This window comes from Pomacea canaliculata, linkage group LG13, assembly GCF_003073045.1.
Source record: "Pomacea canaliculata isolate SZHN2017 linkage group LG13, ASM307304v1, whole genome shotgun sequence".
In the NCBI taxonomy this organism is placed as follows: Eukaryota; Metazoa; Mollusca; class Gastropoda; order Architaenioglossa; family Ampullariidae; genus Pomacea; species Pomacea canaliculata.
Window position 1 is genome coordinate 8,781,504 of NC_037602.1, and position 19,470 is coordinate 8,800,973.

Consider the following 19,470-nt stretch of genomic DNA (forward strand, 5'->3'; position numbering starts at 1 on the left):
TCAATTAGAATTAAGTAACAATTTTTGCTTAGGTGGAATAATCCATATACAGGTTAGTCAAAATTATGATACTTAGAAAAAAAGCCTTGGTGTTGACGTCAGTTTGACTAACCCTGTATGATTGGTTCGATCTTTATGTTATGTGCACGGGACGAACGAGACCAGCTCCTGCATTCCAAGCCCTGAGAAGTAAACAACCGCTCATACAATTCTGACGATTAGAAAACATCAACATCCTGAGCGATGGGATGACGTCACGCCGAGGGAATTAGCAAGTCACGCAATCTGAGCTCTGCAGCAGTTCAGTCGTGTCTTAATTATTCACCCGCCCACCTGTCTTTAAGAAAAACCCCGGATACTTGTCTGACGAACGTTTACAAACGTAATCCACTCCACAACAGCTGTCAGGAAACGATTGAACAAAATACAAATCGAGATAAAAATGTAAAAACACACACACAGACAGGTACTCGTAGTGGAAAACTTTATTCAGTGCAATTGTGTATCCCGTTCTCTTGTTCTTCACACTGGGGATCACGGGCCTGACAGTTTCCCAGTAGGCACACCGTTGATGCACATACGTTCAGTCTCTATTTCCCTCTACGACGGAAGAGAAGTAGCGTTCACTGCAGGTTACACTCTCAGTCCATCGCACACATCGCCCTCTGTATTCACAGTCCTCTCCACACTATATCCACAATCATCCAGAATGCAATATTCTGCTGTGCGGCGCCATTTCCACAGCACAAACGTGACACCAACAATCATCCAGCATACAAAAGTTTTGTGCAGAGCCAAAGTACAAGCGTGACACCAACAATCATGCAGCATACAAAAGTTCTGTGTGGAGCCAAGTAGTAGTGTCACACTTATCATTCACGATGCACGTGTTGCTGTCTATCCACACACTTTGCTTACAACACTTATCACATACTACTCATGCAGATCTGAAGGAGTCGCTCTCCTCATACTGTACACGGTGGTGACATTCTCCACTTCACCCTATCGCTCACCGCTCTCTTTTTTTTTTTAAAGACAATCCCATATGCATAAATATTATGTACCATTGTTGTGTACTCAGGCATACTTTTTCAGCTCTCAAGAGGTCCCTACCTATTGTGAGCCAGGCTCACACATTGCAGTACTGCCATCTCTTACACCAAGCACTACCACTTCATCTACAGCCTCCTGTCGCTCATCCCCAGCAGCAACTCTCAGGCTCGAAGCAAGGAGCTGTACATTTTTGTCGTGTCTGATGTACCTATGGTATCTGCTCCCACACTAGACATCATACAACATGCTGTGTGTTCCACACTGCTCAACTCAGGTTTTCCTCTCCTATGCTTTTCTTTCCTCTGGAAATGAAGATAGACTATTCAAGTGTCAAGTGTGTCGTCTGGAAATTAGATGCTGGAGGCATTCATTATGTGATAAAAATGAACGTGAAAGATGCTTTTTTTTTAAAATGGACAACATAGTGAATTACTTCAAATATGATTTGTGAAAATTATGCATTAAAAAGCATCATGACTAAATCTCTGTCCCCAACCACAAATAAAACTTTTAATTTGCTATTAAAACTGCAGGACAGCAGGAAGTTATACAGTCTAGTAAACTATGAAAAAAAAAATAAAAAAAAGATATGCAGAACATGTATCTGCCCTCTGGGTTAAATGGATCTATCCCTTGATAGTCTCCTGAAGATTGGATGCTAATAGCACTTTCTGGCTACAGACCCTTAACTTGATTTGATGCTTACAGTTCTCTATGTTAAAAGTCTAACTTTTACAACATATTTTCTCCTAAAGAAACTAAAAGACATTTCTGGACACCTTTTTTAAAAAACAATCTTTGTGCATGGACATTACATAGAAGCACACTTTCAGCTCACCTGCAGAAATGCAGGCAAGCTAGATATCTGATATATTTTACACTTCATAATATTCATCTATGTAAATTAAATTTAGACACATCCAAGTTTCTTCCTAAAAAAATCATTTGAAACAACCACACATGCTGGCAGTTTCCAACAGTTTGGAGAAATGTGAGGAGGAAATGTCTGAGCAGTAATGCTACAGTTTCACAGAGGAACAAGCGCCAGGTGCAGCCACTGACAATGGGTTATCACAGGAAATGGAGAGTGCCACATCCTGGTACTACAAACCTGCACATAAATGCACCACTAACCCACATGTAAACAATTATTTGCATGGAACGGGTCCTTACTGGAAAATGTAAAATGCCCTGAAAAACACACAAGTACTGCCACTTATAGTGCTTGGTGCATACAGTAGGGAAGAACTCTGAGATAAGCACGTGGGTATACTGGCCAAGTCAGCACTAGGTCTACTGCCTCTCCATTTGGGAGCCTGTCTTGATGCAGTCTGCAAGCACGAGATATCCCTTCTCTCCCTTCCACCCCATCCTTCACTTCTATGGGTTACTTGCATGTACACTACAAAACCAGCACAGCTTACCCTCGCCTAAATTCTCAGACATGCTCCACAGACTAGTGTCATAGAACACCCGACAACCTCACCCTCTGTTTTACAGCACATTTTGCCATTTTGATGGAAAAAAATTTTTTTTCTCTCAAAGCAAATCTTCATCACACATCAAATGATTCATCGAAAGGCAGCAGTTCATGAAGCAAAGATGAGATTGTTGCTGTTATCCTTCTTCTGCAAGATTGCTCCATTTTGAGAATCTTGAAGTTTGAAGCAACAATGTAAGCATGACAACCAGCAGAGACGACAGACAAATCTCGGTTGAACAAAGCAGCTAAGGTGAAAGTGAAAGGCCTTGCTTCTAATTCTTGAATCAGCAATAATGTTGCATTAGGTAATGAAAACTTAGACAAGTTTAAAAGGAACCCAAATGTCATGGGCTTTCCGTTGTGATAGCACTCAGTTAAGCTTATGTTTGTGATAGTACCCAGCTTAGCTTATGTTTGTGATAGTACCCAGCTTAGCTTAAGTTTGTGATAATACCCAGCTTAGCTTGAATGTGTCCCAGCATTATAAGATCCATCTAAGTCAATATGCAATATGCACATGATCAAAGCAGGTGCAATAAATTCTGACTTTTGAATTTAAGCCTGGAGGTTCACCACTCTATCACAGGGTTTGTTGCACAGTTTTCAAAATCAGCTTTTAGAGGTCCTCTAAATGATCTGTCATTTCTCTTTACATGCAGTAAGATGTTTAGGGAGTACTGGATATCAGCATGGCGTGATAAAAAAAAAAATCTTCAAAAGTACTTACAGTTTGCAGAAAAAAAGAAAAGAAACAAAATTCACAACCTTCTAGGCAATAAGGCAGATCATCATGCCAGGAACTCCCTTTCTCATGACTCATCAATGTGGACATAACATCAACAAAAACTACATGTGCTTGTGCACAAATAATAATAATACTATACCACAACATAAAGATTATGCCCTGAACCAATAAATGGCTACCACCCCCCCCCCTCCACCTTTTGTTTCACAAAAGTTTGAATCTAATTATAGAATCTATTTCTAGGACTAAATCCTTGTACAAACTTAGGAAATCAATGATAATCTTAATTTTTATGTCTGCTAAATGAACAAGTACTGCCACTGTCTTTAATTCTCAATCATAACACATTGCCCAGTCTTCATGTTGTTGTGGGATAGGGTTGCTGGGGACGTACACAGCCGAATACTTCCTCACATCCATCTGCTGCCCAATGACCCTGAGCCTGTCCTAATGACCTCACCTTAATTTATGTAGTAGAGAAAGTGCCTCCAGTAAAAATAAAAATCAATAAATTACAAAAATATAAAATAAAAACACACTCCCACACCGGAAAAAGGGTGGGCTCACTGGGCCAATGCCAGATGAAATATTCTGGATGGATTTTAACTTCAGCTGGAATGACATGAAAGATAAAATAAGGAAGAGGTCTGCGAGTGTTACAATTTTGCTCTGAACTTTTGGGATGAAGGAAGTAAAATTAATAGTGTGAAGGCAATATAATCAAATCATGCATCAGGGTTATCAGGTTATCAGGGTTTACCTGATAAAGTTAAGAAAAAGATTGCTAAATCAAGGTTATGCTAAATAATGCCCCATGTTTTTTTCTTCTGGGAGTGGGACTTAATAAGGTCAGAAGAAAGAAAACTAAAGCTCTTAACACGAAGCACCCACAGATGTACAGATCATTACACAAAAATTCGATCTTTATCTGTTTCTCATTTCCCAATATGCTTGTATTCCCATTGTTTGCAGACCAGTGCAGCACTGGGATAGTTAAATGTCCGAAGAAAAATGTGTCACTGGCTCTTCTTGTATGTAGTTCACAAGAACACTCATTGTCTTTCACTGCCCAGGTGTGTGAAACTTCACTGGCAAAATGCCTTCAATTGCAGGATGACTTCAGAATCCACTTGGCCCATCAGCCTGGTGAAGTTGACCTGACCATGGAGCTGCTGGCACTGGTTCATTTGGGAGACCAGGTATTCTTGCAGGGAAACTGTGTGCACAGGATCCTGTCGCCACAGCTGCCGCTTGCGTCTGTCATGGGGGGTGTCCTCATCAGTTTCTTCCTTTGAGTAGCTGTCTGTGTCACTAATCACCAGGCAGCTGACATAGAGAACGAGAGCAGTAAATTGACATGTTTCTATCAAGCTGTCTGAGCTGTCACAGGTAGTGAAAGACAGAGGAGTTTTATAGTGGTTGTGTTTTTAATTGGTCTCTGCTAAGCCAGTCAATAAAGAGTCAATAAAGTTGGATGGAGCTAGTCTGAGAAGCTATAGGAAAACCAGTTTAAAGGGCATGGCAAGGCAAAAGACTGGCCAAGTTCTGTGGATAAATACTCTGAAATGCTTCTCCTCAAACTTTTGGATCTCGCAGTCATGATTTTTTTCAACAGCTAGGACATCTAAAACATTTTTCAGCAGCACCACATGGAAGCAGCCAAAGTCCTTCATCCAGCACCATCATTGACTTTGAAAGGACTCACATCTCACAGACAGCACACCTCATAAATCAAAAGTTACTGGCATTATACAAATCTGATAAGCACTGTTGGGACAATTAATGTTAATGAGACCAGTCTGCGCAAGTACCTCACAATGAAATGGGCATGCAGGTTATGAACACACAGATTACTATTATTATTTCCTGTGTTTATTAGCAATACACCTTCACTCAAGACTATAGCTATTAAAAATGGTAGGAAGGATGGAGGAGGAATGTCACACCACAATATTCTGTTTTCAATTGCAAATTATTCTTCCTTATCATTCTCATTTGTGTTGTGCGTACATCAGTCAATAATATTTTTGAAATCTCAACTTGGGAGTGGAAGCAATTCAAAACGTGTCTTTCAACTAGGTGTAACTGTTGCTGTGCACTGCCCTTTCATTGCTTTATATTTTTTGGGCAGAGCACAATATCAATTTTCTCTCTCGATCCTATGTGTGACTACAAATTCTATTAGAAATCCTGGGAAATATCTTTTGCTAAACATAAGCAACATATTTTCATTCTAGACCCTTAAAGCCGCGACTTCTCGGCGAAAGTATATAGGTCACAATCTAGCATTTTAAAAAGGGGATATAACTCACTCTGCTTGGCCACCACTTTCGTCTCCCCTGCAAACGTCATGCAGGACTTGCACTATAGAGTTGACGATCGCTCCAAACCTGTCCGTTATCACGCTGGAAAACACACCCATAAACTCCGATAAATGATATACTAATGCTGTACTGCATTAAACAGGAAAACAGTACAGTAGCAATACTCTTCCAAATTAGAATGAAAGGAACTGCTATATCCTCCTCCATGAAGAACTGTCATTCTAAGTTTATATATGTTGCAGGTATTTGAGCATTGTGTGCCCTCAAGTCATCTACTGGTGCTTTTACAATGTTTGTCCACTAAGTCCAATAGTAAACCTAATGTTAAATGAAGGATGCTACCTGTTATTGAACGTGAGAAGGGATGCAAGTGCCAAGCCACAGATCTTGCGTCGCTCAGGCTGTGTGATGATGTCCATCCGGTCTGTCCAAACATCAAGAAGCTGACCAAGAAGCAGCCAGCTCTGTCAACAAAACAAACATTACAAGGTTTTTAAAGCAACTGTAATAGCTCCCATCGGGACCACATATTTTTATAAAGAATGAAACAAATATTTATGCATATTGAAACATGGGAAGAAGAATATTTACACAAATTAAGTTCAAGTGATGTAATGAAATGACAAATTTATATAATTCAAAGAATGCACAAAATCTTGAAACAATACCCAACCCTGACCAAAAAAAAAAAAAAGCCTCCTAAATACTGTATCTCTAAGCCAGTAGATTTAAGGTTCAGAAGACACATTCTTACACATACAAACCAAAATATTCATGAACCCTTTTACTCTCTATAGGTTACATCAAGCACAGAAAACTAGGTACTGATGTCTGCTGACTACACATGGGAATGACGTTATTGCAAAACCCAAAGAACTATTTCAGTTTACTGATCTATGTTACCTCTATAATCTATTAAACACTTGATGCATGCTACTTTGCCAAAAGACCAGCAAAAAAGTACTTACATCAATGCCAGCTTTGAGAGATACATGCTGTATGACAGACCACAGGACTTCCTGGTTCTGAAGCAGGATGCGGGCGAAGAGGGCCAGATGCATAGCCAGCAGCATACAGCTTTCATGCTGAAAGGAAAGACTGGGTCACAGGTCACTAGATCAACTCATGGTAAGGACTATGGTGTGATGCTGTAAAATGTTTCTAACACCAGGAACAAAGATGCAGCTAAATATGTAACATGTGATGACAGAAGCAAGGTGAGGTTCAGATCGAAAAAGAAAGTGGTGAGGAATGGGAATAATAAGAGTATACATGATTCTAAATGCAAAATATTAACTCATTCAAAGCATCATGTCCCTGCTGTATATCATTTATCATATCATGGCTTTCAGATCCAATAAATCAAGTCATAGCAGATTTGTGAACATATATATTTCTTATATAGTCCTAAATGATTTTATATTAAAATGATATATTACTATTGCTTACATTCACACATACATGCACACCCCTTCCCACAACACACACAGAGAGGATCCTTCAATGTCTCCTGAGAAACTGGTGTATGTTGACCTTTCTTGCTTGTGTACATCACAAATTATGCCAGAGTACACTAGTAGTCAATGTAAATAATCACATCCGCACACTGTAAATTAAACAGTTATATCCAAGGATGCTAAATGTAATTGTTTATTTAAAGGACAGAAGAGTTCCCTACCTCCTCATCCTCTAAAACAGACTGCAAGATGGATGGCAGCATAGACATGAAGACATGAGGTCCCTCAGTAGGGAAAGCCTTCAAGACCAGTTCCATGACTCGCAACACCATCATCATGCCTTCTGTCCGCAAGTCAGTCATTAGGTTAGCCAGGGTTGATGTCATCACATTTGAGTAAAGCTGCAATAAATAAAGGAGAAAAAGACAGATTAAGAAAATGATGCTGTGAAGATACCAAAAAAGCATTCCAAGAAAAAGTGGTGCCCAACCTTTTCTTGCCCAAGGGCCACACTTGATATGATATAAAATCTCACTGGCCAGAACATGGCATCTGCAGAAGAACAGTACTTAATACCAACACAGAGATGCAACCTCTGCAGTTTGTATTTTTTTTCTACTTGCTTTAGAACACACTGCTGCAAGAACACACCAAGTAATGAAAACAGATAAGGCAAATCACTCATGATTTAAAAAAAGGGATTACACAAAAATTTATCTATAAATTCCGTAACATGCTATAAAAACTGCAGACCTGCATGAAGTCTCTGGATCCTAGGAGAATGTAGCTTTGCATGATCTTGAGACACAAGCGTAGGTTCTCTGTTCCCAGTTCTGGCAACAAATGATTTCACATTTTAGAGCAAACTCTTTACTCTGACAGTCTGAGTTTGGTATATGGTAACAAACACTTGAAGGTTTTACAGCATTTTTTTTAAAGCATGAGTAAACTGAATCCTGATACACCTGCTTTCATTGAAATGTAGATTTGTTAATGGGTGAGTACAGGTGAAAATACTTCTGATATTTCTAATTACTGGCACTTTCAGATGCAGATTTGCCCCCTCCCTTAAGTACAGAACTAAGCATTTTACATGCTCCTTTTGCCCTTGGCAGACTTCCGCACTTATGAGGTTAACACTTAACCTATGAATTGGTGTTTTATGGAATACTAACACTGTATGGGGGTGGAGATGCATATTTTTGTGGACTATGTTAAATGATACCTTATTTTTCAATCAATAAACAAGTTATTTATACGTAAATATGCAGTGTCAAAAGCTGACATTACGCAGTAATGGAGGCATGTTGTTAAAAAGTTTAAGTAGGTCTGGGGATGAGGATGGAGCGTTGAGAAGTGTAGTGTGCCAGAGTTCCAGTCCATCCTCCAGCAGGTACACATGCTGGTCCTGCTTGACATCTGTGCTGATGTCAATCACCGGCAGGATGAAGTCGTACAGTTGTGTTGACTCTGGCCCATAGCCCTGCACAAAGGATTCACCAGGCAGGTTCAAACCCAACTGTTTAACAATGACAGTCATGCAGTGACTGCACACTTTCAGCATGAGTTTGTTTACGTTTAATTTTTAAGACAGAAGCGAACAGCGTGGCTGAGGAACTTACAAGCATAATATTCCCATGCACAATCATATAATCTCTCTCACCTTCCTTACATGCACATTTGCCCTCCTCCAACATCCGCCCATCACACATGGCTGCCATGAGCCTGCATGTGCATGCATATACTCAAGACCAGCTCCATGATTCGCAAACACACACCAACATGCTTATGGACACAAAGAGCTGTCTGGCAGCCTAGTGACAGTTTAAATAGGCATAATAAATTAGCAAGTAGAATATCCTGTGCCAACCTGAGATTTTATGATATACATTTCTATTACAATCAACATGCAGAAAATGTTTTTAAAAATATAACTTTTGGTGGTAAAATTTGTTTCTTTTGAAGGGCTAAGTGCATGCACAACACCAGGGAGTGTAGCAGGCTGTCTCTGTGAGGGTTGGAGAATAAAACACTGGCAAGGCAAGAAGGCACCAGGCAAGGTCATGGACCAGCAGCCTGAGTGTGACCCAAGGAAAATTAACCCGACTAAAGCCACAAAACCAGTGTACAGCAAGCAAGGTAGCAAACATACAACCTATGCAGTCAAAGCCAGGCAAAAAGCTGGAGAGATGGCTAGATAAGGAGGAATGTGGGGTAAGTTGGTTAAGTTTGTGTGCTAGCTGTTCAGTGATCAACTATAACAACTGGAAATGGACTGCTGGAATTGGGTAACTAGTAGGGTGAACTCTGCATAGAATGTACTCTGGCACAGTATGAAGAAGAAATATAATTGTAACGACCAGTTAATTAATGTAAATAATGACATCCAAGCACACTCTTTCTCCTTCCTTAAGCCAGATAACAAGACAATAATGTCTTACTGACTTCCCCAAGTAATTAGTTTGAGAAAGTTGAAAAAAAATTGGCTTATTATTATATTGGCATATACTGCTACCTTTCTTCCTGAAAGCTGTTGCTCACATGAACAGAAAAGCACCATAGCATGCCAGGTGTAAGTCAACTTCCAATGGTTAGAAACCAATGAAGTATAATGCCTCATATGATCATGTCATCAAGTAACATCAAAGAAGAAACAAACCAAAATGTAAATAGAGCATAAAATAAACACAGTCGCATCTACCTGTACAAGGTGAATAAGTGTTGTCAGGATGGCACACCGCAACATGTTGTGTTCCGTGGACTCCTGCCACAGCATAGGCAAGTACTGCACCAGGGCTGCTGTGTATGGCCGGATGCCCGGCCCAACACGCTCAATCACAAATGACAGGACATGAAGGACATGCATCTTGAGACAAAACAGAAGCAGAGGACAATGCCAATATTTTTTTTTAATCTATGCATACAGTAATCAGTCTAAGTTCTCTTAATGTTGATAATGACTATTTATGAACAAATGTGGTGATACTGTGACTGAAGGAAAGAATTAAATGATGACAATGTTTTGATTGCACCAATTAGGCAGTAACTGAAATAGCTGCACATTTAACAGATGAATATTGGGACTTCTTGACACTTTCATCTCACTACAAATCCTCTTATTTCACCTATGCGATGTGCCATCATCCAACTAAACCAAAATCTGACACTTTCTGCAGCAAATATTGTACTCCTTTAAATCAGTTCTCCTAAATAACAATCTTACCTTTGTGTCACATTCTCGAACCTCTTTCAGTAGGTTAAACAGCAAAGAGAAGAGTGTGTCCATATACTACAAACAAAATGAAAAATCAAAGTCAACTGCGCTTCCAACGCCTTCTGCTACATTTTTTTGAGATTATCTGCTCAACCTGCACATTATTACAACACCTAAAAATATCTTAAATGCATATTTCTTATTTTTGTCCTGCTCACACTTTGTTGATGCTTCCTAAATTGGAAGCTTCAGTTCCATAATTGATTAAGACAGCATCAGAAATACTTACAGGAAGAAGCTGCTCTGTGCTGAATTCAAAATCATCGACTGGTAAGATTGTTAAGAAGTAATGCATTAAATGCAAAAATAGTTTAATTTTCCTTTTATTCTCACACTGGTTTATTCATTCCCCCTTCCATCCACACCCCTGCAAACACACTCTCAAAATTTTTTCTGGTCAAGATTTATTATTTTGTTTTTAAAATAAACGATTTATTATACATTTCTGATATTTAATAACAGCTTCCACCCTAACTTAAAGTTTGAAAGATAAGAGTTATATGTCTCCAAAACAACTGCAAAAGGATATCAGTCTTTAGAGTATGTGCTGCTTCCAGTCGCACAGCCAAGTCCTCGTCCTTGTGCAGTAAGGACAAGATTGCCTCATACAGAGCTGGACGGAGGCTGACTGACATTTTAACTCCCACCCATTGGCCCATCAGCCACACTACTCTTTTCCTGATCACCCGATAGCTGTATGCATTCATGAATAAAAATCAGTCATACAGGATTGCAGGAGAAAAAATTAATTAGAAAAGGAACAAAACAACACTTCAAACAAACACACATCTTGACAGTAACATTTTATGTTATAATGAGAAAGCATTCTTCATGATCTGGTCTATATGAAAAAAAAAAAAAATCCTCATCTTGAGTACTGAAGCCTAATGCTTGAATCAGCCTCATTTTCAATGCTACACCTAAATTTGCTTGTCTCCTAGTCTGTGATGGACATTTCTGTCACAATTTGGTGACAATTAACTACTTACCTTGGATGTTTGATCTGCAATTCCCGTAACAAGTGCGAAGTGAACCATGAGTCATAGTCAATTTCATCAAACAAGTCAAAGGAGGCCAGACCAACGGCATTGTAGACTAAACAAACAAAGCAAATCTCTCTCTTAAGACTGTAAAACACACTTAAGACCAACTTACAAGCAGCAATTATTCTTATTTTTATACACACACACAAATTGAAAAAATTTCTATTTGGACTTTTTTTTTAAAAAAAGCTAAATGTAAGCAAAACTTCAGGTAAAATGGATCACAGGAGGTCTTATTCTCACATCTGTTTTAGTCACTTAAATGAAAATAACCAACCTGCATCCTTCTTCAAAACAGCTTCCATGTCATCTGGGTCACAGGGACCCTGGTTGGCCTGCACAAGCCCCAGTAATACTGGTGTCAAGGATAGACGAAACTCCTTGAAGATTGTCAGAAACAGTGTCTCTGTGCATGGCTAGAAAAAAAAAAAAAAGGTCAGTGTAAAATGTACAAAGCAAAATATAATTTTTGTTTGCACTTAGGCCATGTTAACCAGGATATTTACACACATTTATTTATATAGGCATTAAACAACAGAAAAAGAATCACGACAGCAAATAGTTTCTAAACTCCCTCCCCATACTTGCCTCTCCCCCATTCCTAGAAAGCCATTTCAAACTGCCTGAGATTATTTGTGTGCAGAAATTCAAAAGGAAAAGACTAAGGACAAAGAAAGATTCAGTTAATGGTGATTAGATGACACTCACTCTTAATGAATAACGATAGGAGTCTCCCCCTTCTTCTTGGCCTGAATGAAGAACAAAATCATACGATAAACACATTTCCAGCATAAGGTCTATAGATGATACACTGCTGATCATGGTGACAACAAAACTAAATATTAACATTAACATCAAGGACGCTGACAGCTCAACAAACAACAGCATACAACAAGAAATCAGTTGCATAATATGAAAAGATGACAAAGCAAATGTGACTCTAAAAACTGCATAAAACTGTATATACTCTTGACTGCTGAAATGCTTATATACAAATACACACAACAGAGATTATGTCAAGCTAAGAAATCTACATACAGAAGCCCTCAGGGTCAGCCTCCCAGCTTGTAAGGTCATCTGTGGACAGGAGAAAATATTGGGACACCAAGCGCCTACACACTTCTGACAAAGTATCAAAAATGAAGAATTCCCTTAGAATCTTGCTGGCCTCCATGGTCACTGGGCTACAGTCCTCTGCAACATTCACAATGACAAATGATTACATTTTGCTCTCAATATCTGCAATGTCAAACGAAAGTATTTCTCTCTCTCATTTCTCAAAGGTATAGAACTACAGTATTTGATAACATCAACACATTGAAGACAGAAGTACTATTTCTAGAATACCCTAAAACTTGATAAGATAAGCTGATCCTCACACAAATATGTGTGATTGTAATATGAAAACTTGGGATAACAGTAAGTGCCATTTCTTTTTCCACTGTTGTTACTTGACAAATATACCATTTATACCAGTAAAATCTCTTTCTCTAAGTACTTACCAATGACATGACTTAATGAAGACATCAGCCTCTAGCTACCTCAATTTCAGCCACTCCCGAATGGTCATGGATAACCAATTAACTGAGAAAACACAAAATCACTAATGCCCACCTCCCCTCACCTTCCTGACTGGCTAATAACCTCTTCAGAAACAGATGAAGAGTAACCTCCTGAGGACCAAGCAAGGTTAATCTATTGTTGGCCAAAAAACCTGGGTGGCTGAGGAGGAGACTGGGCCATTAGCCTGAAACTGTAGACATGTGAGGATAGGGCATGAATCTCTGAAACTCAAGCCAATAAAGCAACTGTAATCAAGAAGCAGGTCTTCTATGAAAGAAGCTTAAAGGAAGCTCAAGACAAAGGCTCAAGGTAGGGAAGTTCATGAAAGTGAGGACCAATTCAAGATTACAAGAGGGAAACTGAGCAAACTACAAGCTGGGATCGGGATAAACAGCCAGGAGGTTAGAGAAAAGTCAACTGGCACCTACATCTCAGACCCCAGTGGCGGATGATATAGGAGAGCATAGCTTTGCACCCCTTAACTGTAATGGGCACTAGGGATTTCACACCAAAGAAGCCTACCACATTTGTTGGTGACACTTAAGATAGCATCCCCTGCAAACTGGAGACATGAAGGTCAGAAGCTTGTTCTGACAAGTTGCAAACAGGTCAACTGTGTACTCACTTGCCAAGCAGGGATGGTGGGTGGGGCTGGAGGTGGGTGAGTTAGTTGATTTTGTGTTCTCTCAGTTCATTGGTCATCCCTGACTAATAGGGAGTGGGCAGCTGGAATTGAGGAAGACAGAGGGTGATATCGCCATCTAATTATCATCTGGCAAAATATGAAAAATAAATAAGCTTATGATACCTTTGTTGTTTTTTCTTGGCTTGTAAACATCACTGAACAAAATGCCCTTCATGAGGTTGAAGCAGTTAACTGTGAAGCGCTCATACAAAAGCCCTGGAAAATTCAGACAAGTCACCATCGCAATGCATAGCACTTCTTTATATATATATGTTCCCTTTATGCCTGCACACAAAATGACTATTTATAGAACACAAAGATCCTTTCCCTAAAATGCACATGATTAACAGAGTCCACATGATCACACCAATCATCTATTTTCCAAAAATGTATTATTAAGGGGATGTGAAGTCTACTAGTTTCATGAAAGCAAAGGAGCAATTTAGACCCTTCAGACAGCATTGACACAAAAGCTGCAACATTCTAGTGCTACAAGTTTCCTTGAGGTCATGTACATAAAATCTACACTTGAAGTACCTTTGGTTGTGAAGTTGTATGTCAACACAAATTGCAGAGTTGTCTGAATGAAGCGAACGTATGAGATAGGGTGCATTTCCAGCAAATCTAGAAGCTGCAACCAAAGAGGAAGAGGATGGTTAACTGGTCTGTCACTTGAAATAACTTAAATAACTGAAGTTAAAATTATCTAATTACAATATTGATATAATTATATCATTACAACTCTGATATAATTTTAACTTTAGATTCATAACCTGTTGGTTAAAACTTTGAAATTGAATCTTCCTTTTATCATTAACAATGTGGTTGAAATGAAAGAACAGCTCATTAATCTACAATTAATAATAACAAAGTTATTATCGCAGACATATGAGCAAGCTTTACAAAGAATCACACACACACATGCAAGAGTCAATCTGTCAAGTATTTTTATGAAAATATAAGCTTTAAGATGCTTTTATAGAAGATTCTTGTGCCTTAAAAGGCAGGGAATTCAAAACTGTGCATCCAAATACTTCAAAAGGTTGGTGAACAGGTTGACAAAAAATAGATACTTTACCTTACATGATACTGCAATTCACTTTATTTCTGTTATTAAAAATGTTGCAAAAAAAAGAGATACCTAAAAGCTAGTGACTAATTTTATTATTTCAATGATATGACAAAAATTGTTGGCTGCTGTTAATTTAATTAGTCTGATTAAACATCTGGAGTTTAGTATGTGGTTCTTTGACAATAACACTGGTTTGACACATACCACTTTTGTCATGGTGGTGATGACTCGCTCACACCTCTCCAGCATTTGGTGGTTTCCCCACATGCTTCTCCCTGTAACAGAGGTCAAAGGTAAAACAGTATAATTAATAGAGGCATCATAATTCAAATTCAATTCTTAATGTTCAAAATCAGATTTTTACACTGCTAACAGGGTAAATTACTAAAACCTGGTAGTTTAGTGACTTTAGAGTAGGTCACTGGTTTGAGGCTTGTCCTGGCCTGTGTAGAACGCTATCCCTCTTCTCCCAGCAGAGGTTAACCTGATTTATCAGGAAGGTAAATGCTGGCAGAAGTAGAGGCTTCATGGCCTCAGGCCTCAGCCTTCAAAAATCATGTGCTAAAGACAGTAAGCCACTCACAATTGACTGTCACCACGAAACCATAGGACTCGTTACCTATATCACTGGTTGTTCTAATTTTATATCATTAACTGTACGAAGTCACATGACAATGCAGGAAGAGAGGAACTGTGTATTTTAAGCACATGAAAGAAAGGGGTGGTGGGCAATCATAATGTTCAATAAAAACTTTTTACATTCCAAAATACGAACACCATATAGTGTCATTTTGCCAATTTTATAATCTCTCTAAAGGTGATGACACAGGCCGTAAATTGCAGACTATATGCCAGGACTTTTTCGCCCAGCTTTAGCCCTGCAGCTTAAACAACGATACAGCTTGTTTGCAGACTTTTCAGATTTTGATTAATTTTTTGATGAGCTCCATGTTAAAGTGTTAGCTGTTTACATTTTAAAAATTAAAGCCGCATATAATTGAAGAACACAACATCATCATGCTGAAAATGAGACAAAATGCCTCTGATGAAGATTTTCAAGTTGTATATATTTGCAACTCATAAATCAGAGCACCTTATTTGTGAAAAAAGCAGAGTTTAAAAAAATTTAATGGGTGCTGCTTATATTCAGGTGCACTCAATAGACCAATATTTACAATCTACAGAAGTCAAGCAGATATTGTAACCAAGTAATCAGCATAAAGCCTGAATACTTACTGCAGTCAAGGAGTGCATCTAGCTGTGTGAACAGGCCAGCAACAAACTTCATAGCATCCTCACTGTTCTGTGGATCTCGAAACCCATGAACCAGAAGTTTCCGCAGCACTGAAATGAACAGTTTTGTATTGCTACTACTTTCCAGTATTTGTAAAATATTAAAGATACGCCCATGCCCATATTACCCCCTCCCACAACCCTTGCATTGTATTCATTCTCTTCTTCCCATACACAGCTAGCATAGATGAGCTGGTATACCACTGTTTCATGAGTAAGACACCAGCCATCTAGCAATACTATACGTGTGTATTTTGTGTGTGTTGTGGAAAAAAGATCATGATTTGCATAATACAATTAAACAGACATTTAGGCCCTTTAAAAAAGAAACATTTTAATAAAAAGGCGGCTCTGTTGGTGTTTGAAGTCACTGGCTCACCTTTCAACACCAGCCTACACTGTTCTAGTGCACTCTCCATATTGTCATCATGCTGTGCAGCAAGCTGCAGAAACTGTGACAAGTGTGCCTCCCAAAGATGTGCAACATAGCTAAAGATGTCATTTGTCAGCTGAAATAGATGCGATGTATCAAACGTTATGTTCAAACAAATCTAATCAAAGGTGGCTTTAAAAAATTGCAAGTTCATTGATCGAAAACAGCAATAAAATCTTTTTTTCCTCATATTTCTTCTTTTAAAAAAAAATCTCTTAATTAGCGTAGTACATCTTTATCTCTTAGGCAGTTCAGTGATTCAATAGCCAAGTAATTTTTGCCAGAACAGAGAAAGTACCTGCTTATAGAGTTTGCCGCTTTGCCTTAAGAAAAAAGCCTTAGATGCTGGCTCAGCACTAAGCACCAATTTCTCATATTTGTCTTTGCTGAAGATATAGGTTTTTGAATAGCACATGTCAGCAACCACAAAAACTGCATCCATGTAAGAGTAAGTCTGAGGAATTGCAAAAAAACAAAAACAATAACAAAACAACTTAAGACTAATAAGGAAATAACAAACCAAACACTCACACTTTCAAATAATTTTCTATCTGGAGCTAGACGTTTGGATGCCAGTGTTTTGGTGACATGATGCAGAACTAGCAATGCTCTCTGTTGAATGAGTGTGTCATTGCAGCGTACTGCCTGCAGCAAGGTTGGCACAAGTGCATTCCAGTCCTGAGGACAATCTAGCCGAGCTATCTTTGAAGTCAAAACAGCAACTTGTGTGGCTATCTGAAAAGAAAAATGGACTCTTTTCAGAAGCAAAACATAATAAAATGAAATCTATAAAAACAGCCACTGTAGTCATTTGGTGATGAGGATCAGTATTATACTAACAATTTTTTTTATCAGTATCTCTAATATTCCTTTAATGCAGACATTTCTTTCAGGTAGACTACCTAAAATGAAGATGGTCTCTATGAGCATTTCTGTTCACTAATGGGTGCATAGCCTGCAATTCATAGGTGCGTATTGTTTAAAGTGGAAGAAAATTCTTTTTGAAACCATATTTGTTGTTTGGCATAAGAAAACAAAACTTTTACTTTTTCATATCTCAATTTACTTTTCTCTGCCTTTTTTACATTTATAACTATTACTGTAAAATTTAATCTCACCTGTGGAACTGGTTCTCTGAAACTGGATATAAGACGTGATTTGATACATGCCTTCTCTTCATCAGCTATGGCACTGTAAAAGTCATAATAAAAATATAAGAGGATAAAAATACAAACAAATTCACCAGACTACAATTCTTTGTTAAAAACCAAGTTAGTTCAGATGCTTATAAAAAGTAGGACTGGTTATAAATGTACAATGCAGACCAAAATGATATATGATAAAATAAGTTTCTGATGCCAAGCCCACTGTTAAAGTTCTGAAACTTATGTCTAGATTTTTAATGTCTGAGTGATAACAAAATTACATATAAACATTTTAAAGTAAGGCATATCACAAAACTCTCTCCACACCATTAAAAGAAAAAATATATATATATATATAAGAAAATGAAAACATGAAACTCCCCAAAATACTAATGTGATGATAAAAAAAATGAATGATGGAATTAGCAGGGAACTTTGTGTTATTTCTGTCTGGCCCATTTTCAGGTAATACTACAAAACATTTTAGATACGATAAGTAAATATTCTACAGAAAAAGATAATAAGTTGCAGGAAAATAACAGCTGAAGTCAGGAGATATTATACGAAAGGTGGCCTCCTACTGATGCACATACACACCAATCAATAAGAAATGTTTGTAACATAATAGAAATGAATGAAGTGCCTATAAGAAATGAAATAACATCCGAAGCTAGAATGCTATATGATGTAAATCTCACAACTTACTGTGGGGCTGTTTTTCTCCAATATCTGTCCACACCATTCTTACAGTACAAAACTGCCAGCCACCGAATATTTGCATCCACCTCATAATTGCAGAAAATGGACTAAAAGAAATGCAAATAATCATAAAGATTGGATGTTCTTTCACTCCATAACTTACATTCATAATATCTTGTTGAAAATGTCTACTACTAACATTTCCATGATCAAAAGGAAATTAGCAAATACCACTGCCATAGTAATGTAGATCTAGGACTTATGAAAAAAATCCTTTCCACAAAAAAACCTTTATACACATATTTATACACACCTGTATATATGAATACATTTACACTACAGATATGATTGAACTTTTTTACAATAGTGATTATCCAGTTATTAGCATTTGCTACATCATTAAAATATTAGTCCCCTTTTTCTTTTGAACCACAGAAACTTTCCACATCCACGAATTGTGTCTACCAGATATTTCACCTGTAAGAAGATTGCTAAGTATTTAGTACAATGCTATCACTTAGCCTTAAGGAATGAGATTTAAAAAATAATGTAAACTCAATCTGTGCTAACAGGCACTTGTTTTTACTTCGGTATTTTAGATCCAGCATTGTTGGTTCACAGCACCGTTAATGTTATTTTTATTTAATCAATAATACGACTTCAGATAAGGCAATTTTTCACTATCTGATAAAGTGCAAATCATATTCTATTTCTAAAAGCGGCACTTACCGATAAAACAGAATAAAAACCAGGCTGAGTTTCCCAGCTCTGAAGCTTCCGTTCAGCTGGTTTGAGGACATTTGCATCTTGGCTACAAGCATGAGACAAAGTTTCAAGAACTATCGGTTCTGCAGCCTCTACCTCCATTGTTGGGGAGTATTTGAACAATTTAATGATAATTTACAAAGACAGTTAAAAATAAGAACACCGTCGATCCTTACAAATGTTTGCATAAGAACAGGCGTAGAATGCAACATCCAGAACCCTGGAGGCGGCCATATTGACAATCCGCGTAGTTTCGATTAGCCAGGAATGGTGTTCTCATACATCCGATAACGTCATCGTAACGCAAGATGAAAAAAATGTACAGGGAAAATACAGTTCACAATCAATATGTTTTAATTAAGCAGCTTCATGAAGGTACTAAGACAGAAAAATGGGTATTTTTTGTTGAAATAAAAACAAAAGATAATTTCTGCTA

General features: G+C 38.0%; 1 protein-coding gene across 1 annotated transcript; it reads right to left on the minus strand.

The window, feature by feature from the left end:
* Positions 1 to 467: 467 nt before the first annotated feature.
* LOC112554115 (importin-11-like) lies at positions 468 to 19,136 on the minus strand. The gene is made up of 24 exons (XM_025221718.1): positions 18,999 to 19,136; positions 18,276 to 18,376; positions 17,544 to 17,616; positions 16,957 to 17,160; positions 16,372 to 16,501; positions 15,936 to 16,043; positions 14,904 to 14,974; positions 14,165 to 14,258; positions 13,751 to 13,843; positions 12,418 to 12,573; positions 12,088 to 12,128; positions 11,657 to 11,795; positions 11,326 to 11,431; positions 10,866 to 11,029; positions 10,566 to 10,606; positions 10,286 to 10,351; positions 9,764 to 9,928; positions 8,353 to 8,545; positions 7,816 to 7,895; positions 7,284 to 7,463; positions 6,574 to 6,690; positions 5,948 to 6,069; positions 5,594 to 5,686; positions 468 to 4,607 (listed from the first exon to the last, which is right to left on the minus strand). Exons 1-24 carry the CDS (start codon positions 19,134 to 19,136, stop codon positions 4,367 to 4,369), a joined length of 2,916 nt encoding a protein of 971 aa, XP_025077503.1. The 3' UTR covers positions 468 to 4,366.
* Between the last annotated feature and the right edge of the window lie 334 nt (positions 19,137 to 19,470).